At 46.7% G+C, this 18,228-nt stretch overlaps 1 protein-coding gene across 6 annotated transcripts in view; it reads left to right on the top strand.

Moving 5' to 3' along the window:
* The window catches only part of LOC139368410 (rho guanine nucleotide exchange factor 25-like), a 141,802-nt gene that overhangs the window by 95,171 nt on the left and 28,403 nt on the right, over window positions 1-18,228 (top strand). For all 6 annotated transcript variants that reach the window (XM_071107264.1, XM_071107268.1, XM_071107266.1 and 3 more), the window contains 4 exons: window positions 9,381-9,502; window positions 9,719-9,785; window positions 11,673-11,776; window positions 11,853-11,922. In XM_071107264.1, coding sequence (XP_070963365.1) covers window positions 9,381-9,502; window positions 9,719-9,785; window positions 11,673-11,776; window positions 11,853-11,922 — 363 coding nt within the window. The remainder of the gene's footprint in view (window positions 1-9,380; window positions 9,503-9,718; window positions 9,786-11,672; window positions 11,777-11,852; window positions 11,923-18,228) is intronic.

Raw genomic sequence — 18,228 nt, 5'->3', positions numbered from 1 at the left:
GCATGCACACGCACGCACGCACACACACACACACTCTGAGTTCACACCTACTGCCCCGTGTAACAGAAGTGGTGTGGGGAATCATGTTTGCTTGTTGACAATCTTTGCCTGAGACCTGACAACTTGTCTTAGCCCACCCGAGCAAATGCCTTAGGTCTAGGAGGCTTAACAAGGTAGCTACGGTCATGCAATCTATCTAATCAACAGGGTCAGAGAGCACATACTCAGTCAACGTATCCAACCTGAGAAAACACAATAAATCTGAACTGATGAAGAAATGAATTGGTCATCCATCGATGGTATTGGCTGTTGCTGCTCAGTGTGTAGGGTTAGGGGAGATAGTCATGATTTTCTCTGGGGAAAAAACAGACAAGGAGGCGATAGCCCCCGAGACAGACCTGGATATGAAGGGAAGACCCCCCTCACACCCCCACCCCCCGAAGGTCCTCTCAGAGTTAATCAGGAGGAGGCCGTCCAGTGGTTGCGTCCCAAACTGGCCCATATAGGTCTCTGGTCAAAAGTAGTGCACTAATATGTAGGGAACAGGGTGCCATTCAGGACGCACACCCTTGTTAGGGGTTCCGTGTGGTGGACGCTTCGCATTCAGCTGCAAAGAACATGCCTCCAGATGAAGAGGAAACGGCACGGAGGAGAAAAAGGACGGAAGATGCCGTGTTCCCGGGAACGGCAGAGTCTAGACGATGGCTGTGCTCTTTCATTTACACATCAAACACTGGGAATGATGTGTGAACGGCAACAGCAAATGGGATAGATGGTATTTGAAACCGAGACGGTTGGTAAGGGGGCCAAGATAAAGATAGTGGATACTGTGTCAGGTGTCTCTCTTACATGACTAACTGGAATCTTACCGGTTCTGACAAAGCTTTTAAAACTCAGTGAACAAGGGAGCTACAGTGGCAAGAAAAAGTATGTGAACCCGTTGGAATTACCTCGATTTCTGAATAAATTGTTCATCAAATTTGATCTGACCTTCATCTAAGTCACAACAATAGACAAACACAGTGTACTTAAACTAATAACACACCAAATTATTGTATTTTTCTTGTCTATATTGAATACATCATTTAAACATTCACAGTGTAGGTTGGAAAAAGTATGTGAAGCCCTAGGCTGATGACTTCTCCAAAAGCTAATTGGAGTCAGGAGTCAGCTAACCTGAAGTCCAATCATTGATATGAGATTGGAGATGTTGGTTAGAGTTGCCCTGCCCTATATTAAACACTCACAAAATGTGAGTTTGCTATTCACAAGAAGCACTGCCTGATGTGAATCATGCCTCGAACAAAAGAGATCTCAGAAGACCTAAGATTAAGAACTGTTGCCTTGCATAAAGCTGGAAAGGGTTACAAAAGTATCTCTAAAAGACAAATTGTCTATAAATGGAGAAATTTCAGCACTGTTGCTACTCTCCCTCGTAGTGGCCGTCCTGCAAAGATGACTGCAGGAGCACAGCGCAGAATGCTCAATGAGCTTAAGAAGAATCCTAGAGTGTCAGCTAAAGACTTACAGAAATCTCTGGAAGATGCTAACATCTCTGTTGACGAGTCTACGATACGTAAAACACTAAATAAGAATGGTGTTCATGGGAGGACACCACGGAAGAAGCCACAGCTGTCCCAAAACGTCTGAAGCACGTCTGAAGTTTGTAAAAGAGCACCTGGATGTTCAACAGCGCTTCTGGCAAAATATTCTGTGGACAAATGAAGCTAAAGTTGTGTTGTTTGTAATGAAGACACAACACTATGTGTGGAGATAAAAAGACAGGACAGCAACATCAAAACCTCATCCCAACTGTAAAGTATGGTGGAGGGAGCATCATGGTTTGGGTCTGCTTTGCTGCCTCAGGGCCTGGACAGCTTGCATCGATGGAAAAATGAATTCCCAAGTTTATCAATACTTTTTGCAGGAGAATATAAGGCTCCTGAGTGGCGCAGCAGCCTAAGGCACTGCATCTCAGTGCTAGAGACATCACTGCAGTCCCTGGTTTGAATCCAGGCTGTATCACATCCGGCCGTGATTGGAAGTCCCATAGGGCGGCCCATAATTGGCCCAGCTTTGTCTGGGTTTGGCCGGGGTAGGCCGTCATTGTAAATCAGATAATTGTTCTTGACTGACTTGCCTAGTTAAATTAAGGTTCAATAAAACGTGTAAAAATAAACATCTGTCCACCAATTGAAGGACAACAGAAGTTGGGTGATGCAACAGGACAATGACCCAAAACACAGAAGTAAATCAACAAGCTTCTACAGAAGAAAATATGCCTTCTGGAGTGGCCCAGTCCTGACCTCAACCCAATTGAGATGCTGTGGCATGACCTCAAGAGAGCGGTTCACACCAGACATCACAAGAATATTGCTGAAATGAAACAGTTTTGTAAATGGTCAAAATTCCTCCTGACCGTTGTGCAGGTCTGATCCGCAACTACAGAAAACATTTGGCTGAGGTTGTTGCTTCCAAAGGAGGGTCAACCTGTTATTAAATCCAAGGTTTCACACACATTTTCCAACCTGCACTGTGAATATTTACACAGTATGTTCAATAAAGACATGAAAACGTAGAATTGTTTGTGTGTTATTAGTTTAAGCAGACTGTGTTTGTCTATTGCTGTGACTAAGATGAAGATCAGATCCAATTGTACGACCAATTTAAGCAGAAATCCAGGTAATTTCAAAGGGTTCACATACTTTTTCTTGCCACTGTATATCTGAACTTGTCCAATAAGAACACAGATCTTCGTATTCCGTTGCAAAACGTTTTGTTACAGTGTGCCCTACTAAACATAACGCAGGTGCACCAGACCACCCCATCAGTCTGCTAAGTGTGTTATTCCCCTCCAGTTCTGGCTGTGGGAATAAGAACTCAGTCATACTAACAGTCAGTCATAAGGCTCTGGTGTCAGGATTACACACAGACAGAGACAGGGGAGAGAAGGAAAGGAGATCACTGGTTCCGTCTGTCCTGTCAGGGACAAGGTGGAGAGAGAGGGACAGGGAGAAAGAGAGACATGGGAGTGAGCGAAGGATAGGGGAGAGAGCAAGACAGAAGGGGGGGGGGACAGGAGAGAGTGTGAGAGAGAATAAGAAAAATAGAGAGAAAGGAAGAGGCGGATTAATGTATGTAGGTCAGTCATCTCGGGGTCACGGCTTCTGTCATTCTGCGTTCTCTCTCTCTCTCTTTCTCTCTGTTTTTGTCTTCTGACCACCCACAGGAGATAAAAGATTAGACTTTCATTCTGCCAACATCTTATTCTCATTCACTCTTACACACATTCTAGTAACTTCCCTTTCTCTTTATCTCAGATACAGTACATTCTGCTTAGTGCTTACCCTATTTCCTGCTTTCCCTCTCCCTCTTCATTCAGGATACTGCTAATCTGACCTAACATTCCGACAGAGGCCCGGTTTGATCAATTGTTTATTATTTGATGGTCAACGGAAAATTCCTAGACTGACTTCAGTCAAACAGTCAAAAAATGTAGTACTGTTAACCAAGGAACGGTAGTGAAATGACTATAATGTACCAAGAGTTATAGCTCCGCTTGCTCTAGTCATCAAATGGTATTTCCTTCCTCTCTTCAGGAGAGATCAACTTTTGTCTGGACTGTACTGTCTGGATGCACTTTGAGAGATTTTCGAGTTTCTCCTTCAAGTAGGAAAAGGCAGAAGAAGAAAAAAAAGAGTTTGGATAGTTCTTAGAGTAGAATTTTAGCACCGTGCGCGCCCACAAGCATAAACAACTGGCACGCCCGCACCGCACGCTAACGCGCACACACTACCTCCACCTCACGAAGGCATGGTCTCCCTGTAGGAACCACATCCGCCGTGATATCGGCTTCCGTTGAACTTTTGGAAAGCAAAAATAGAGGAGTAAAAATAGAGGATGCGAGAAAGAGAGAGAGTTCTTTCCTGTGGGCTTCCGCCAGAGCAGAGGACATCTGGTAAGGATCAGGATCGGCCAGTCAGGGAGCGTCCTGTCAGCCAGGGTAGAGCTAGGGCTGGAGGATTCCTAACAGGACAGGAAAGCTAGGACACACACACGGGCGGCCAGGCCGACACCCACACACACCCACTGTGTACACTACATCTTAAGTAAAAGGTCACATTTCCAGAAGTTGATGGGAAATAAAAGGCCACAGGTGAATATATACTGTCGCTATGCCGAGGAGTCTGGCCGGGAGTAAACATTTGAACAAATAGCGGCTGAACAGGCTGAACCAGGCCAGAGGGCAGGGGCAGTGGTGAACTAGAGAAAGTAGCCTCCATCCATCAGGGAGACCGGCAGAGGAGTCACAGGGATTCGTTTTTTATTAAGTATTTCTTAAGGATCCCCATTACTCTTCCCAGTGTCCAGCAACATTAAGGCAGGTATATACCATTTAAAATATTACATGACATTACATTTCATAACACTTTTCACAACACATTAACTGTGTGCCCTCAGGCCACTACTCTACTACCACATAAACTGCATGACCAAAAGTATGTGGACACCTGCTCATCGAACGTCTCATTCCAAAATCATGGGCATTATAAAACCCCTTTGTTGCTATAACAGCTTCCACTAGATGTCTTTCCACTAGATATTGGAACATCGCTGTGGGGACTGGCTCACAGTCAGTGTTCCAATTCAGCCCAAAGGTGTTCGATGGGGTTGACGTCAGGGCTCTATGCAGGCGAGTCAAGTTCTTCAAAACTGATCTCAACAAACCATTTCTGTATGGACCTTGCTTTGTGCACCGGGGCATTGTCGTGCTGAAACAGGAAAGGGCCTTCCCCAAACTGTTGCCACAAAGTTGGAAGCACTGAATCGTATAGAATTGTATTGTTTGCTGTAGTGTTAAGATTTTCCTTCACTGGAACTGAGGGGCCTAAACCAAACCATGAAAAACAGCCCCAAACCATTATTCCTCCTCCACCAAACTTTACAGTTGCCACTATGTATTCGGGCAGGTAGCGCTCTCATGGCATCCGCCAAACAAAGATTTGTCCGTCGGACTGCCAGATGATTAAGCGTGAAAAATCATTCCAGAGAACGTGTTTCCACTGCTCCAGAGTCAATGGCGGCAAGCTTTACACCACTCCAGCCAAAGCTTGGCCTTGCACATGGTGATCTTAGGCTTGTGTACGGCTGCTCGACCATGGAAACAAACAATTATTGTGCTGGCATTGCTTCCAGAGACAGTTTGGAGCTCGGTAGTGAGTGTTGCAACCGAGGACAGACGATTTTTAAGCGCTATGGCTACGCACAATCAGGCCTTTGTGGCAGAGGGTCCGGACGAAAGCCACTCCTCAGTAAAAGGCTCGACAGCCCGCTTGGAGTTTGCCAAAGGCACCTAAAGATTCTCAGACCATGAGAAACAAGATTCTCTGGTCGGATGAAACCAAGATTGAACTCTTTGGCCTTGATGCCAAGCATCACATCTGGAGGAAACCTGGAACCATCCCTACGGTGAAGCATGGTGGTGTCAGCATCATGCTGTGTTTTTTTTTCAGCGGCAGGGACTGGGAGACTAGTCAGGACCGAGGGAAAGATGAACGGAGCGAAGTACAGAGAGATCCTTGATGAAAACCTGCTCCAGAGCATTCAGGACCTCAGACTGGGGCGAAGGTTCACCTTCTAACAGGACAACGACCCTAAGCACACAGCCAAGACAATGCAGGAGTGGCTTCGGGAGTCTTTGAATGTCCTTTAGTGTCCCAGCCAGAGCCTGCTCTAACATTTCTGGAGAGACCTGAAAATAGCTGTGTAGCAACGCTCCCCATCCAACCTGACAGAGCTTGAGAGGATCTGCAGAGAAGAATGGAACAAACTCCCCAAATACAGGTGTACCAAGCGTGTAGCGTCATATCTGAGAAGACTCTATGCTGTAATCGGTGCCAAAGGTGCTTCAACAAAGTACTGAGTAAAGGGTCTGAATAGAGTCTGTAGAGTGCGTTTAGGATGCAGGTGTTTGATTAGTTGTGTACTGTGGGTCAAAGTCAAGGGAAGATGGGCACGGCCGGAACATGGAGGCCTAGAAGTGTGGACAAACCGAGGGTTTACTCAGTCACGAGCAAATGAGTAAGGCAGAATGAAAGCTGATGAATGCTGAACGACGTTGCTCAACCAAGAAGGGAGACTTGCACAAGAAAAGGAGTGGTTTGCGGACCATTTAAACAGGGGAGTCCGTGTGTGTAAGTCTTCAGAAGGTTGACAAACACGCATTCGGTGCTATTGTAAGCAGAAGACTGTGAACAAAGAGATGCTTATTTCTCACACAAGCATGACAGCGTATCTTACTGATCACACAAGCATTTCTGTAGAGTGTAGAGACACTGCTTCAATGTTCAAGAATCTCCAAGGGAATGTTTCTAAGTTACGGGAAAGTAGCCTGTGAAAAGGCACTCATGTTTACCTCACCAACTCCATTGATTAGATCACTGCGACATGTTTGTTTACTATGTCCCACTCTTCCTGAATTGATTGGGTGTGGATGTCATCAAGTGTATGATGACACAATGTTCAGTACTGTCTGGTCTAATTCACGCACTTAAAGAGAAGACGCCTGGTTATCCCTACTTCGTCTGATCTGGCGGACTCGGTAAACACAAATGCTTTGTTTGTAAATAATATCTGAGTGCTGGAGTGCGCCCCTAGATATCCTTGAAATAAAAAAAAACAAGAAAATCGTGCCGTCTTGTTTGCTTGATAAAAGGGATTTGAAATGATTTACTCTTTTACTTTACATTTTAGAAATTACATTTACTTTTGATACTTAAATATATTTAAAACCACATACTTTTACACCTTTACTAAAGTAGGATTTTACTGGGTGACTTTCACTTTTACTTGAGTCAAGGTATGTTTACTGTTACTCAAGTACGACAATTGGGTACTTTTCCCACCACTATCTCTGTGTTATCACTCTTTCTTTCATCCCTTTCATCCCACTCTTTCTTTCATATTCCCAGTTGCCTTGCCATGATTAAATGCAGTGGTAAGTGCTTTCAGTTTTGCCCAAATGCTGCCATCAATCCACAGTTTCTGGTTAGGGAAGGTTTTAATAGTCATAGTGGGTACAACATCTCCTATACACTTCCTTATAAACTCACTCACCGAGTCAGCGTATATACGTCAATGTTGTTCTCTGAGGCTACCCGGAACATATCCCGGTCCACGTGATCGAAGCAATCTTAAAGCGTGGAATCCAATTGGTCTGACCAGCGTTGGATAGACCTAAGTACGGGTGCTTCCTGTTTTAGTTTCTGCCTATAGGAGGGGAGCAACAAGATGGAGTCATGGTCAGATTTGCCATTAGGAGGGCAAGGGAGGGCTTGTGTTTATCGCGGAAGTTAGAGAAACAATGTTACACGCTCGTGTACTGCAATTGATATGCTGATAGAATTTAGGTAGCCTTGTTCTCAAATTAGCTTTGTTAAAATCCCCAGCTACAATAAATGTAGCCTCAGGATATATGGTTTCCAGTTTGCATAAAGTCCAGTGAAGTTCCTTGATGGTCATCTTGGTATCACTTGCGGGGGGATATACACGGCTGTGACAATAAACAACGAGAGTTCTCTTGGGAGATAATACAGTCGGCATTTGATTGTGAGGAATTCTAGGTCAGGTGAACAAAAGGACTTGAGTTCCTGTATGTTGTTACAATTACACCATGAGTCAATCATGAAACATAAACCCCCGCCCTTCTTCTTACCGGAGAGATGTTTATTCCTGTCGGCGCGATGCACTGAAAATCCCGTTGGCTGTACTGACTCCGACAGCATGTCCCAAGCTAGCCATGTTTCCGTGAAACAGAGAGTGTTACAATCCCGGATATCTCTTTGGAAAGCAACTCTTGCCCTGATTTCATCGACTTTGTTAACTAGGGACTGGACATTAGCGAGTAATATACTCGGAAGCGGGTGTTTGGTGTGAGGGCATCCGAAACCTCACTAGAAGACCGCTCCGGCACCCTCTCCTCCGGCAGTGTTGTTTTGGGCCGGCCTCTGGAATCAGTTCAAATGCCGTGTGCAGACAAAGGATCCGCTTTGGGAAAGTCGTATTCCTGGTCATAATGCTGGTTGTGCTGGTAAGTTGAAGACGCTCTGATATCCAATAGTTCTTTGCGGTTGTATGTAATGACACTTAAGGTTTTCTGGGCTAACAATGTAAGAAATAATACATAAAAAATAAAAAAATACTGCACAGACAAGAAGCGAAGCTGCCATCTCTATAAGCGCGCGATGTTACTGATCTTGATGGCCCAAATTTGGGAGTCTGGCTCATGGACTACAAGCGGTGAAAGTAAGAACTACAATTGAAGACAAAAATGCAGTCAAAGAAGAGAATAATTATTCTGCCAACAGTTTTATTGCGAGGACATAGGGACATACTAAGGTAAAAAAGGAACGTGAGCAAGTGTTTAAATGATCATTCAAATGAGTGCAGGATTTGAATAACTTGATAAAATGATGGAAGTGAACGCTGGAATTGAACAAATCATTTTGGAAATAGCAACCATTGGTATAGTACTAGAGTTAGAGGCTACAGAAGAGGATTTTGATTCCCATGTACTATAGGACTTTACTGTCAGTTTTGTGTTCCTACTATGTTTGGTTGAAGTTTGGCCGAACAGTTTAAATCAATCCGAATGGAGAAAGCCCATTAAAACCACTGACAAATCATCTGTTGCCACGCTAGTGTCACACACAACCCATAAAGCATATTTAGAACTTTATCATTCAGAATGATAAAAAACATAAACATTTTGAAAATACAGTGATATGATATCTTGGCTATATCACCCAGCCCTAATTGGGTGCTATACTAACACCACAGAGATCCAATGAAATTATATGTAATTCTATGCACAAGACATTCTGTACACCACACTCCTTTACAGGCCCAATAATTCTCTATCGACCCTGTTCTTTCTTTCTCTCCCTCTGTCTTTCTCTTTCATGGTGACTTCACCACACCATACACTATTATTGGTGACAATCAGATCCCCTTATCATTCTGTCACTGTCCCTAGTGTCTGGCTGCTCTCCCTCCCTGGTCACCTTGGCAACCGGCATCATTATCCTCTCTCCCTCAGTCTCTCACCTTGCCTCTCTCTCTCTCTCTCTCTCTCTCTCTGCCTCTTTGCATCCCTCCCTCTCTCCCCCGCTCTCACTTTGCCTCTCTCTCTCGTCACCCTCAATTTCCCCTCCCTCTCTCCCTCACTTTGCCTTTCTCTCTCTTTGCCTCACTTTCTCACCCCCCCCCCCCCCGTTATATCGCCTCTCCATCCCTCAGTTTGATCTTTCCCTTGCCCCTTGCCCTCTTCCTCTATATTAAAAATGCCATAACCATATGCCCTGTCCCCTCTGTTTCACCAGGATACTCAGCCCACCAATTTCTATCCAGATGACAACGGTTCAGTGTTGACGGACGACACCTCCAGCCAATCATCAGCCGCAGCCGACAATGAGGAGAGGAGGAGTGCCTTAGAGAAGAGCATGCAAGTGGTTTCCCTTTAGTTACACAACACAACACTACACTTCGCTCTAAAACGGATCCAAAGTGTGATGTACAACACAGCAAGTACCAACACACCCCCAGCAGTTACATGAGAATGTCACTGTGTCAAGACTGTTTGCAAATACTTTGTTTTGATGGGGATGACAGGGGGCACCAAAAGTCTGCAATATTTGTCATCCTCTGCCTCTCTGTCCAGGTACGTACTGAAGGAACTCATAGAGACAGAGAAACTGTATGTGGAAGACCTGAGGTACATAGTAGAGGTGAGAGTACAGTATTATATGCGTATTCAATGACAGCCATAAAAAACAGTGGCTTATGAAGTTTGAAAACCCACCCACCCAGGTATTATATCACCTGGCCTTGAAAACATTGTCATCACAATACATCACAATACCTTCAGTGTCTTTCAACACCGCTTGGTCTGGCTCCAAAAACTGCCATTTCTGTTATTGGGTTGATTTGATGAACGTACATACAGTACCAGTCAAAAGTCTGGACACACCTACTCATTCAAGGGTTTTTCTTTATTTGTACTATTTTCTACATTGTAGAATAATAGTGAAGACATCAAAACTATGAAATAACACATATGGAATCATGTAGTAACCCATTTTTTTTTTTAAGCAAATCAAAATATATTTCAGATTTTAGATTCTTCAAAGTAGCCAACCTTTGCCTTGATGACAGCTTTGCACACTCTTGGAAATCTTTCAACCAGCTTTACCTGGAATGATTTTCCAACAGTCTTGAAGGACTTCCCACATATGCTGTGAACTTCCTTCACTCTGCCGTCCAACTCATCCCAAACCATCTCAGTTGGGTTGAGGTCGGGTGATTGTGGAGGCCAGGCCATCTGATGTAGGACACCATCACTCTCCTTCTTGGTCAAATAGCCCTTACACAGCCTGGAAGGTTGTTGGGTCATTGTCCTGTTGAAAAACCAATGATAGTGAGACTAAGTACAACCAGATGGAATGGGGTATCGCTGCAGAATTCTGTGGTTGCTATGCAGGTTAAGTGTGCCTTGAATTCTAAATAAATCACTGACAGTGTCACCAGCAAAGCACCCCCACACCATCACACCTCCTCCTCCATGCTTCAAGGTGGAACTACACATTCAGAGATCCTCCGTTCACCTTCTCTGTGTCTCACAAAGACTAGGCGGTTGGAACCAGAAGTCTCAAATTTGTACTCATCGGACCAAAGGACCGGCCCAAGCAAATCTCTTCTTCTTATTGGTGTCCTTCAGAAGGAGTTTCTTTGCAGCAATTCGACCATAAATGCCTGATGTTGAGATGTGTCTGTTACTTGAACTCTGGGAAGCATTTATTTGGGCTGCAATTTCTGAGGCTGGTAACTAATGAACTTGTCCTCTGCAGCAGAGGTAACTCTGGGTCTTCCTTTCCTGTGGCGGTCCTCATCAGAGCCAGTTTCTTCATAGCGCTTGATGGTGTTTGAGACTGCACAATGAAGAAACTTTCAAAGTTCTTCAAATGTTCCGTATTGACTGACCTTCATGTCTTAAAGTAATGATGGACTGTCGTTTCTCTTTGCTTATTGACGCTGTTCTTACCATATGGACTTAGTCTTTTACCAAATACGGCTATCTTCTGTATACCAACCCTACCTTGTCACAACACAACTGATTGTCTCAAACGCATTAAGAAGGAAAGAAATTTCCCAAATGACCTTTTAACAAGGCACACTTGTTAATTGAAATGCATTCAAGGTGATTACCTCATGAAGCTGGTTGAGAGAATGCCAAGAGTGTGCAAAGCTGTTATTAAAGCAAAGGGTGGCTACTTTGAAGAACCTAAAATCTATTTTGATTTGTATAACACTTGTTTGATTTCATCATAATTCCACATGTGTTATTTCATAGTTTTGATGTCTTCACTACTATTCTGCAATGTATGAAATAGCAAAAATAGAGAAAACCCCTGGAATGAGTAGGTGTGTCCAAACATTTGAATGGCACTGTATATTACGGTAATACGTAGGCTTTAGCTCAGAGGGTTAACACTGTCTTGTTGTGCGTGGGAAACCAGGGTTTGAATCCCAGTCAGTCATATACAGTATATCTGATCTGAGGTTGTGTGTGTGTGTGTGTGTGTGTGTGTGTGTGTGTGTGTGTGTCACCACTACAGGGCTACATGGCCACTATGAATACCAAGGGCATACCTGAGGACATGAAGGGGAAAGACAAGATTATATTTGGAAACATTCACCAAATGTTCGACTGGCATAAAGAGTGAGTGTCGAAGATGTACTGTGCAGAGTGTGATTGTGTGTGATAGTGTGTGTGTAACCTGTCTCTCTCTGTCTAGCTACTTCCTGGGGGAACTGGAGAAGTGTATAGCAGAACCAGAGAGACTGGCTCAACTTTTCATAAAGCATGTGAGTCTACTTACACCATCACTCAGAGACAGTGGGCCACAGGCAGCGGGTGAGTAGCTGTTTCCTGTTTCTGTTTGGTGTGAGTTGAGGTAAATAGCTGTGAGGATACACATGAAGAGCTCCTGTTAACCCTCCAACGTGCCGTGCCGCTGTCTAGATTTCTGTCAGCTGCTAGCATTCGCTCCTACACTTCCCTGTTATAGATAGGTCTCAGACGTGCGCGCGCGCACACACACACACACCAGCGTTTCCCCCTCCACTTCCTTGTTATTGATAGCTAGGGTCTTAGACCTGCCTGTGTTTTTCTAGCCACAGACAGACTGGCTAGCCTCCAGACCAGACAAGACTTGACCAGTCAGTCAGGAAGTATGTGTGTGTGTATGTGTGTGTGTGTGTGTGTGTGTGTGTGTGTGTGTGTGTGTGTGTGTGTGTGTGTGTGTGTGTGTGTGTGTGTGTGTGTGTGTGTGTGTGTGGCTGGACCCGAGCGGTCAGGAAGCAAGTGGAGAATAACAGGCAGAAGAAACAGGCAGAAGAAAAGCCACATAAAAAAGTCTCAGAAATAATAAACACGAGGCTATTTGATACGGATGTCATTTTCCTCCAACCCCAAAGACAACCTATTTCTGCCCCTGTATCTGTGGTCTGAGACGGAGAAAAATTAACAGGAGAAGAAAGACGTAGCGTACAGATATATTGCAGAGTTTATTGTTCTTAGAATAGAAAATAACTTAATGAGAAGAACTTTAGATGTGGTACATAATGTGTTCCGTGTAGAGAATTACATATATGTTAATGAAGACAGAGTGGTCATGTTGGGTTAATTTAACAAACTTGGAGTAAAATAGATTGAGTTAATGAGTTCTCTCTCTCTCCCTCTCCCTCCCTCTCTCCCTGTCCTTTTAAACTCTCCCTCCCTCTCTCCCTGTCCGTTAAAACTCTCCCTCCCTCTCTCCCTGTCCTTTAAAACTCTCCCTCCCTCTCTCCCTGTCTGTTAAAACTCTCCCTCCCTCTCTCCCTGTCCATTAAAACTCTCCCTCCCTCTCTCCTTGTCCGTTAAAACTCTCCCTCCCTCTCTACCTGTCCGTTAAAACTCTCCCTCCCTCTCTCCCTGTCCGTTAAAACTCTCCCTCCCTCTCTCCCTGTCCGTTAAAACTCTCCCTCCCTCTCTCCCTGTCCGTTAAAACTCTCCATCCCTCTCTCCCTGTCCGTTAAAACTCTCCCTCCCTCTCTCCCTGTCCTTTAAAACTCTCCCTCCCTCTCTCCCTGTCCTTTAAAACTCTCCCTCCCTCTCTCCCTGTCCTTTAAAACTCTCCCTCCCTCTCTCCCTGTCCTTTTAAACTCTCCCTCCCTCTCTCCCTGTCCGTTAAAACTCTCCCTCCCTCTCTCCCTGTCCTTTAAAACTCTCCCTCCCTCTCTCCCTGTCCTTTAAAACTCTCCCTCCCTCTCTCCCTGTCCTTTAAAACTCTCCCTGTCCGTTAAAACTCTCCCTCCCTCTCTCCCTGTCCGTTAAAAATCTCCCTCCCTCTTTCCCTGTCCGTTAAAACTCTCCCTCCCTCTCTCCCTGTCCGTTAAAACTCTCCCTGTCCGTAAAAACTCTCCCTCCCTCTCTCCCTGTCCGTAAAAACTCTCCCTCCCTCTCTCCCTGTCCTTTAAAACTCTCCCTCCCTCTCTCCCTGTCCTTTAAAACTCTCCCTCCCTCTCTCCCTGTCCTTTAAAACTCTCCCTCCCTCTCTCCCTGTCCTTTTAAACTCTCCCTCCCTCTCTCCCTGTCCGTTAAAACTCTCCCTCCCTCTCTCCCTGTCCTTTAAAACTCTCCCTCCCTCTCTCCCTGTCCTTTAAAACTCTCCCTCCCTCTCTCCCTGTCCTTTAAAACTCTCCCTCCCTCTATCCCTGTCCGTAAAAACTCTCCCTCCCTCTCTCCCTGTCCGTAAAAACTCTCCCTCCCTCTCTCCCTGTCCTTTAAAACTCTCCCTCCCTCTCTCCCTGTCCGTTAAAACTCTCCCTCCCTCTCTCCCTGTCTGTTAAAACTCTCCCTCCCTCTCTCCCTGTCTGTTAAAAAACTCCCTCCCTCTCTCCCTGTCCGTTAAAACTCTCCCTCCCTCTCTCCCTGTCCGTTAAAACTCTCCCTCCCTCTCTCCCTGTCCGTTAAAACTCTCCCTGTCCGTTAACTCTCCCTCCCTCTCTCCCTGTCCGTTAAAACTCTCCCTGTCCGTTAAAACTCTCCCTGTCCGTTAAAACTCTCCCTGTCCGTTAAAACTCTCCCTCCCTCTCTCCCTGTCCGTTAATACTCTCCCTCCCTCTCTCCCTGTCCGTTAAAACTCTCCCTCCCTCTCTCCCTGTCCGTTAAAACTCTCCCTCCCTCTCTCCCTGTCCGTAAAAACTCTCCCTCCCTCTCTCCCTGTCCGTAAAAACTCTCCCTCCCTCTCTCCCTGTCCTTTAAAACTCTCCCTCCCTCTCTCCCTGTCCTTTTAAACTCTCCCTCCCTCTCTCCCTGTCCGTTAAAACTCTCCCTCCCTCTCTCCCTGTCCTTTAAAACTCTCCCTCCCTCTCTCCCTGTCCTTTAAAACTCTCCCTCCCTCTCTCCCTGTCCTTTAAAACTCTCCCTGTCCGTAAAAACTCTCCCTCCCTCTCTCCCTGTCCGTAAAAACTCTCCCTCCCTCTCTCCCTGTCCTTTAAAACTCTCCCTCCCTCTCTCCCTGTCCTTTAAAACTCTCCCTCCCTCTCTCCCTGTCCTTTAAAACTCTCCCTCCCTCTCTCCCTGTCCTTTTAAACTCTCCCTCCCTCTCTCCCTGTCCGTTAAAACTCTCCCTCCCTCTCTCCCTGTCCTTTAAAACTCTCCCTCCCTCTCTCCCTGTCCTTTAAAACTCTCCCTCCCTCTCTCCCTGTCCTTTAAAACTCTCCCTCCCTCTATCCCTGTCCGTAAAAACTCTCCCTCCCTCTCTCCCTGTCCGTAAAAACTCTCCCTCCCTCTCTCCCTGTCCTTTAAAACTCTCCCTCCCTCTCTCCCTGTCCGTTAAAACTCTCCCTCCCTCTCTCCCTGTCTGTTAAAACTCTCCCTCCCTCTCTCCCTGTCTGTTAAAAAACTCCCTCCCTCTCTCCCTGTCCGTTAAAACTCTCCCTCCCTCTCTCCCTGTCCGTTAAAACTCTCCCTCCCTCTCTCCCTGTCCGTTAAAACTCTCCCTGTCCGTTAACTCTCCCTCCCTCTCTCCCTGTCCGTTTAAACTCTCCCTGTCCGTTAAAACTCTCCCTGTCCGTTAAAACTCTCCCTGTCCGTTAAAACTCTCCCTCCCTCTCTCCCTGTCCGTTAAAACTCTCCCTCCCTCTCTCCCTGTCCGTTAAAACTCTCCCTCCCTCTCTCCCTGTCCGTTAAAACTCTCCCTCCCTCTCTCCCTGTCCGTTAAAACTCTCCCTGTCCGTAAAAACTCTCCCTCCCTCTCTCCCTGTCCGTAAAAACTCTCCCTCCCTCTCTCCCTGTCCGTAAAAACTCTCCCTCCCTCTCTCCCTGTCCGTTAAAACTCTCCCTCCCTCTCTCCCTGTCTGTTAAAACTCTCCCTCCCTCTCTCCCTGTCCGTTAAAACTCTCCCTGTCCGTAAAAACTCTCCCTCCCTCTCTCCCTGTCCGTAAAAACTCTCCCTCCCTCTCTCCCTGTCCGTAAAAACTCTCCCTCCTTCTCTCCCTGTCCGTTAAAACTCTCCCTCCCTCTCTCCCTGTCCTTTAAAACTCTCCCTCCCTCTCTCCCTGTCCTTTAAAACTCTCCCTCCCTCTCTCCCTGTCCTTTAAAACTCTCCCTGTCCGTTAAAACTCTCCCTCCCTCTCTCCCTGTCCGTTAAAAATCTCCCTCCCTCTTTCCCTGTCCGTTAAAACTCTCCCTCCCTCTCTCCCTGTCCGTTAAAACTCTCCCTGTCCGTAAAAACTCTCCCTCCCTCTCTCCCTGTCCGTAAAAACTCTCCCTCCCTCTCTCCCTGTCCTTTAAAACTCTCCCTCCCTCTCTCCCTGTCCTTTAAAACTCTCCCTCCCTCTCTCCCTGTCCTTTAAAACTCTCCCTCCCTCTCTCCCTGTCCTTTTAAACTCTCCCTCCCTCTCTCCCTGTCCGTTAAAACTCTCCCTCCCTCTCTCCCTGTCCTTTAAAACTCTCCCTCCCTCTCTCCCTGTCCTTTAAAACTCTCCCTCCCTCTCTCCCTGTCCTTTAAAACTCTCCCTCCCTCTATCCCTGTCCGTAAAAACTCTCCCTCCCTCTCTCCCTGTCCGTAAAAACTCTCCCTCCCTCTCTCCCTGTCCTTTAAAACTCTCCCTCCCTCTCTCCCTGTCCGTTAAAACTCTCCCTCCCTCTCTCCCTGTCTGTTAAAACTCTCCCTCCCTCTCTCCCTGTCTGTTAAAAAACTCCCTCCCTCTCTCCCTGTCCGTTAAAACTCTCCCTCCCTCTCTCCCTGTCCGTTAAAACTCTCCCTCCCTCTCTCCATGTCCGTTAAAACTCTCCCTGTCCGTTAACTCTCCCTCCCTCTCTCCCTGTCCGTTAAAACTCTCCCTGTCCGTTAAAACTCTCCCTGTCCGTTAAAACTCTCCCTGTCCGTTAAAACTCTCCCTCCCTCTCTCCCTGTCCGTTAAAACTCTCCCTCCCTCTCTCCCTGTCCGTTAAAACTCTCCCTCCCTCTCTCCCTGTCCGTTAAAACTCTCCCTCCCTCTCTCCCTGTCCGTTAAAACTCTCCCTGTCCGTAAAAACTCTCCCTCCCTCTCTCCCTGTCCGTAAAAACTCTCCCTCCCTCTCTCCCTGTCCGTAAAAACTCTCCCTCCCTCTCTCCCTGTCCGTTAAAACTCTCCCTCCCTCTCTCCCTGTCCGTTAAAACTCTCCCTCCCTCTCTCCCTGTCCGTTAAAACTCTCCCTGTCCGTAAAAACTCTCCCTCCCTCTCTCCCTGTCCGTAAAAACTCTCCCTCCCTCTCTCCCTGTCCGTAAAAACTCTCCCTCCTTCTCTCCCTGTCCGTTAAAACTCTCCCTCCCTCTCTCCCTGTCCTTTAAAACTCTCCCTCCCTCTCTCCCTGTCCTTTAAAACTCTCCCTCCCTCTCTCCCTGTCCGTTAAAACTCTCCCTCCCTCTCTCCCTGTCTGTTAAAACTCTCCCTCCCTCTATCCCTGTCCGTTAAAACTCTCCCTCCCTCTCTCCCTGTCCGTTAAAACTCTCCCTGTCCGTTAAAACTCTCCCTGTCCGTTAAAACTCTCCCTCCCTCTCTCCCTGTCCTTTAAAACTCTCCCTGTCCGTTAAAACTCTCCCTCCCTCTCTCCCTGTCCGTTAAAAATCTCCCTCCCTCTTTCCCTGTCCGTTAAAACTCTCCCTCCCTCTCTCCCTGTCCGTTAAAACTCTCCCTGTCCGTAAAAACTCTCCCTCCCTCTCTCCCTGTCCGTAAAAACTCTCCCTCCCTCTCTCCCTGTCCGTTAAAACTCTCCCTGTCCGTTAAAACTCTCCCTGTCCGTAAAAACTCTCCCTCCCTCTCTCCATGTCCGTTAAAACTCTCCCTGTCCGTAAAAACTCTCCCTCCCTCTCTCCCTGTCCGTAAAAACTCTCCCTCCCTCTCTCCCTGTCCGTAAAAACTCTCCCTCACTCTCCCCCTGTCCGTTAAAACTCTCCCTCCCTCTCTCCCTGTCCGTTAAAACTCTCCCTCCCTCTCTCCCTGTCCGTTAAAACTCTCCCTGTCCGTTAAAACTCTCCCTGTCCGTTAAAACTCTCCCTCCCTCTCTCCCTGTCCGTTAAAACTCTCCCTGTCCGTTAAAACTCTCCCTCCCTCTCTCCTTGTCCGTTAAAACTCTCCCTCCCTCTCTCCCTGTCCGTTAAAACTCTCCCCCACCTCTCTCCCTGTCCGTTAAAACTCTCCCTCACTCTCTCCATGTCCGTTAAAACTCTCCCTCCCTCTCTCCCTGTCCGTTAAAACTCTCCCTCCCTCTCTCCCTGTCCGTTAAAACTCTCCCTCCCTCTCTCCCTGTCCGTTAAAACTCTTCCTGTCCGTTAAAACTCTACCTCCCTCCTTCCTTGTCCGTTAAAACTCTCCCTCCCTCCCTCCTTGTCCGTTAAAACTCTTCCTGTCCGTTAAAACTCTCCCTCCCTCCCTCCTTGTCCGTTAAAACTCTTCCTGTCAGTTAAAACTCTCCCTCCCTCCCTCCTTGTCCGTTAAAACTCTCCCTCCCTCTCTCCTTGTCCGTTAAAACTCTTCTTGTCCGTTAAAACTCTTCCTGTCCGTTAAAACTCTCCCTCCCTCTCTCCCTGTCCGTAAAAACTCTCCCTCCCTCTCTCCCTGTCCGTAAAAACTCTCCCTCCC

Source organism: Oncorhynchus clarkii, chromosome 16, assembly GCF_045791955.1.
Source record: "Oncorhynchus clarkii lewisi isolate Uvic-CL-2024 chromosome 16, UVic_Ocla_1.0, whole genome shotgun sequence".
NCBI classification, from domain to species: Eukaryota; Metazoa; Chordata; class Actinopteri; order Salmoniformes; family Salmonidae; genus Oncorhynchus; species Oncorhynchus clarkii.
This window is presented reverse-complemented; position numbering and strand designations above follow the sequence as displayed.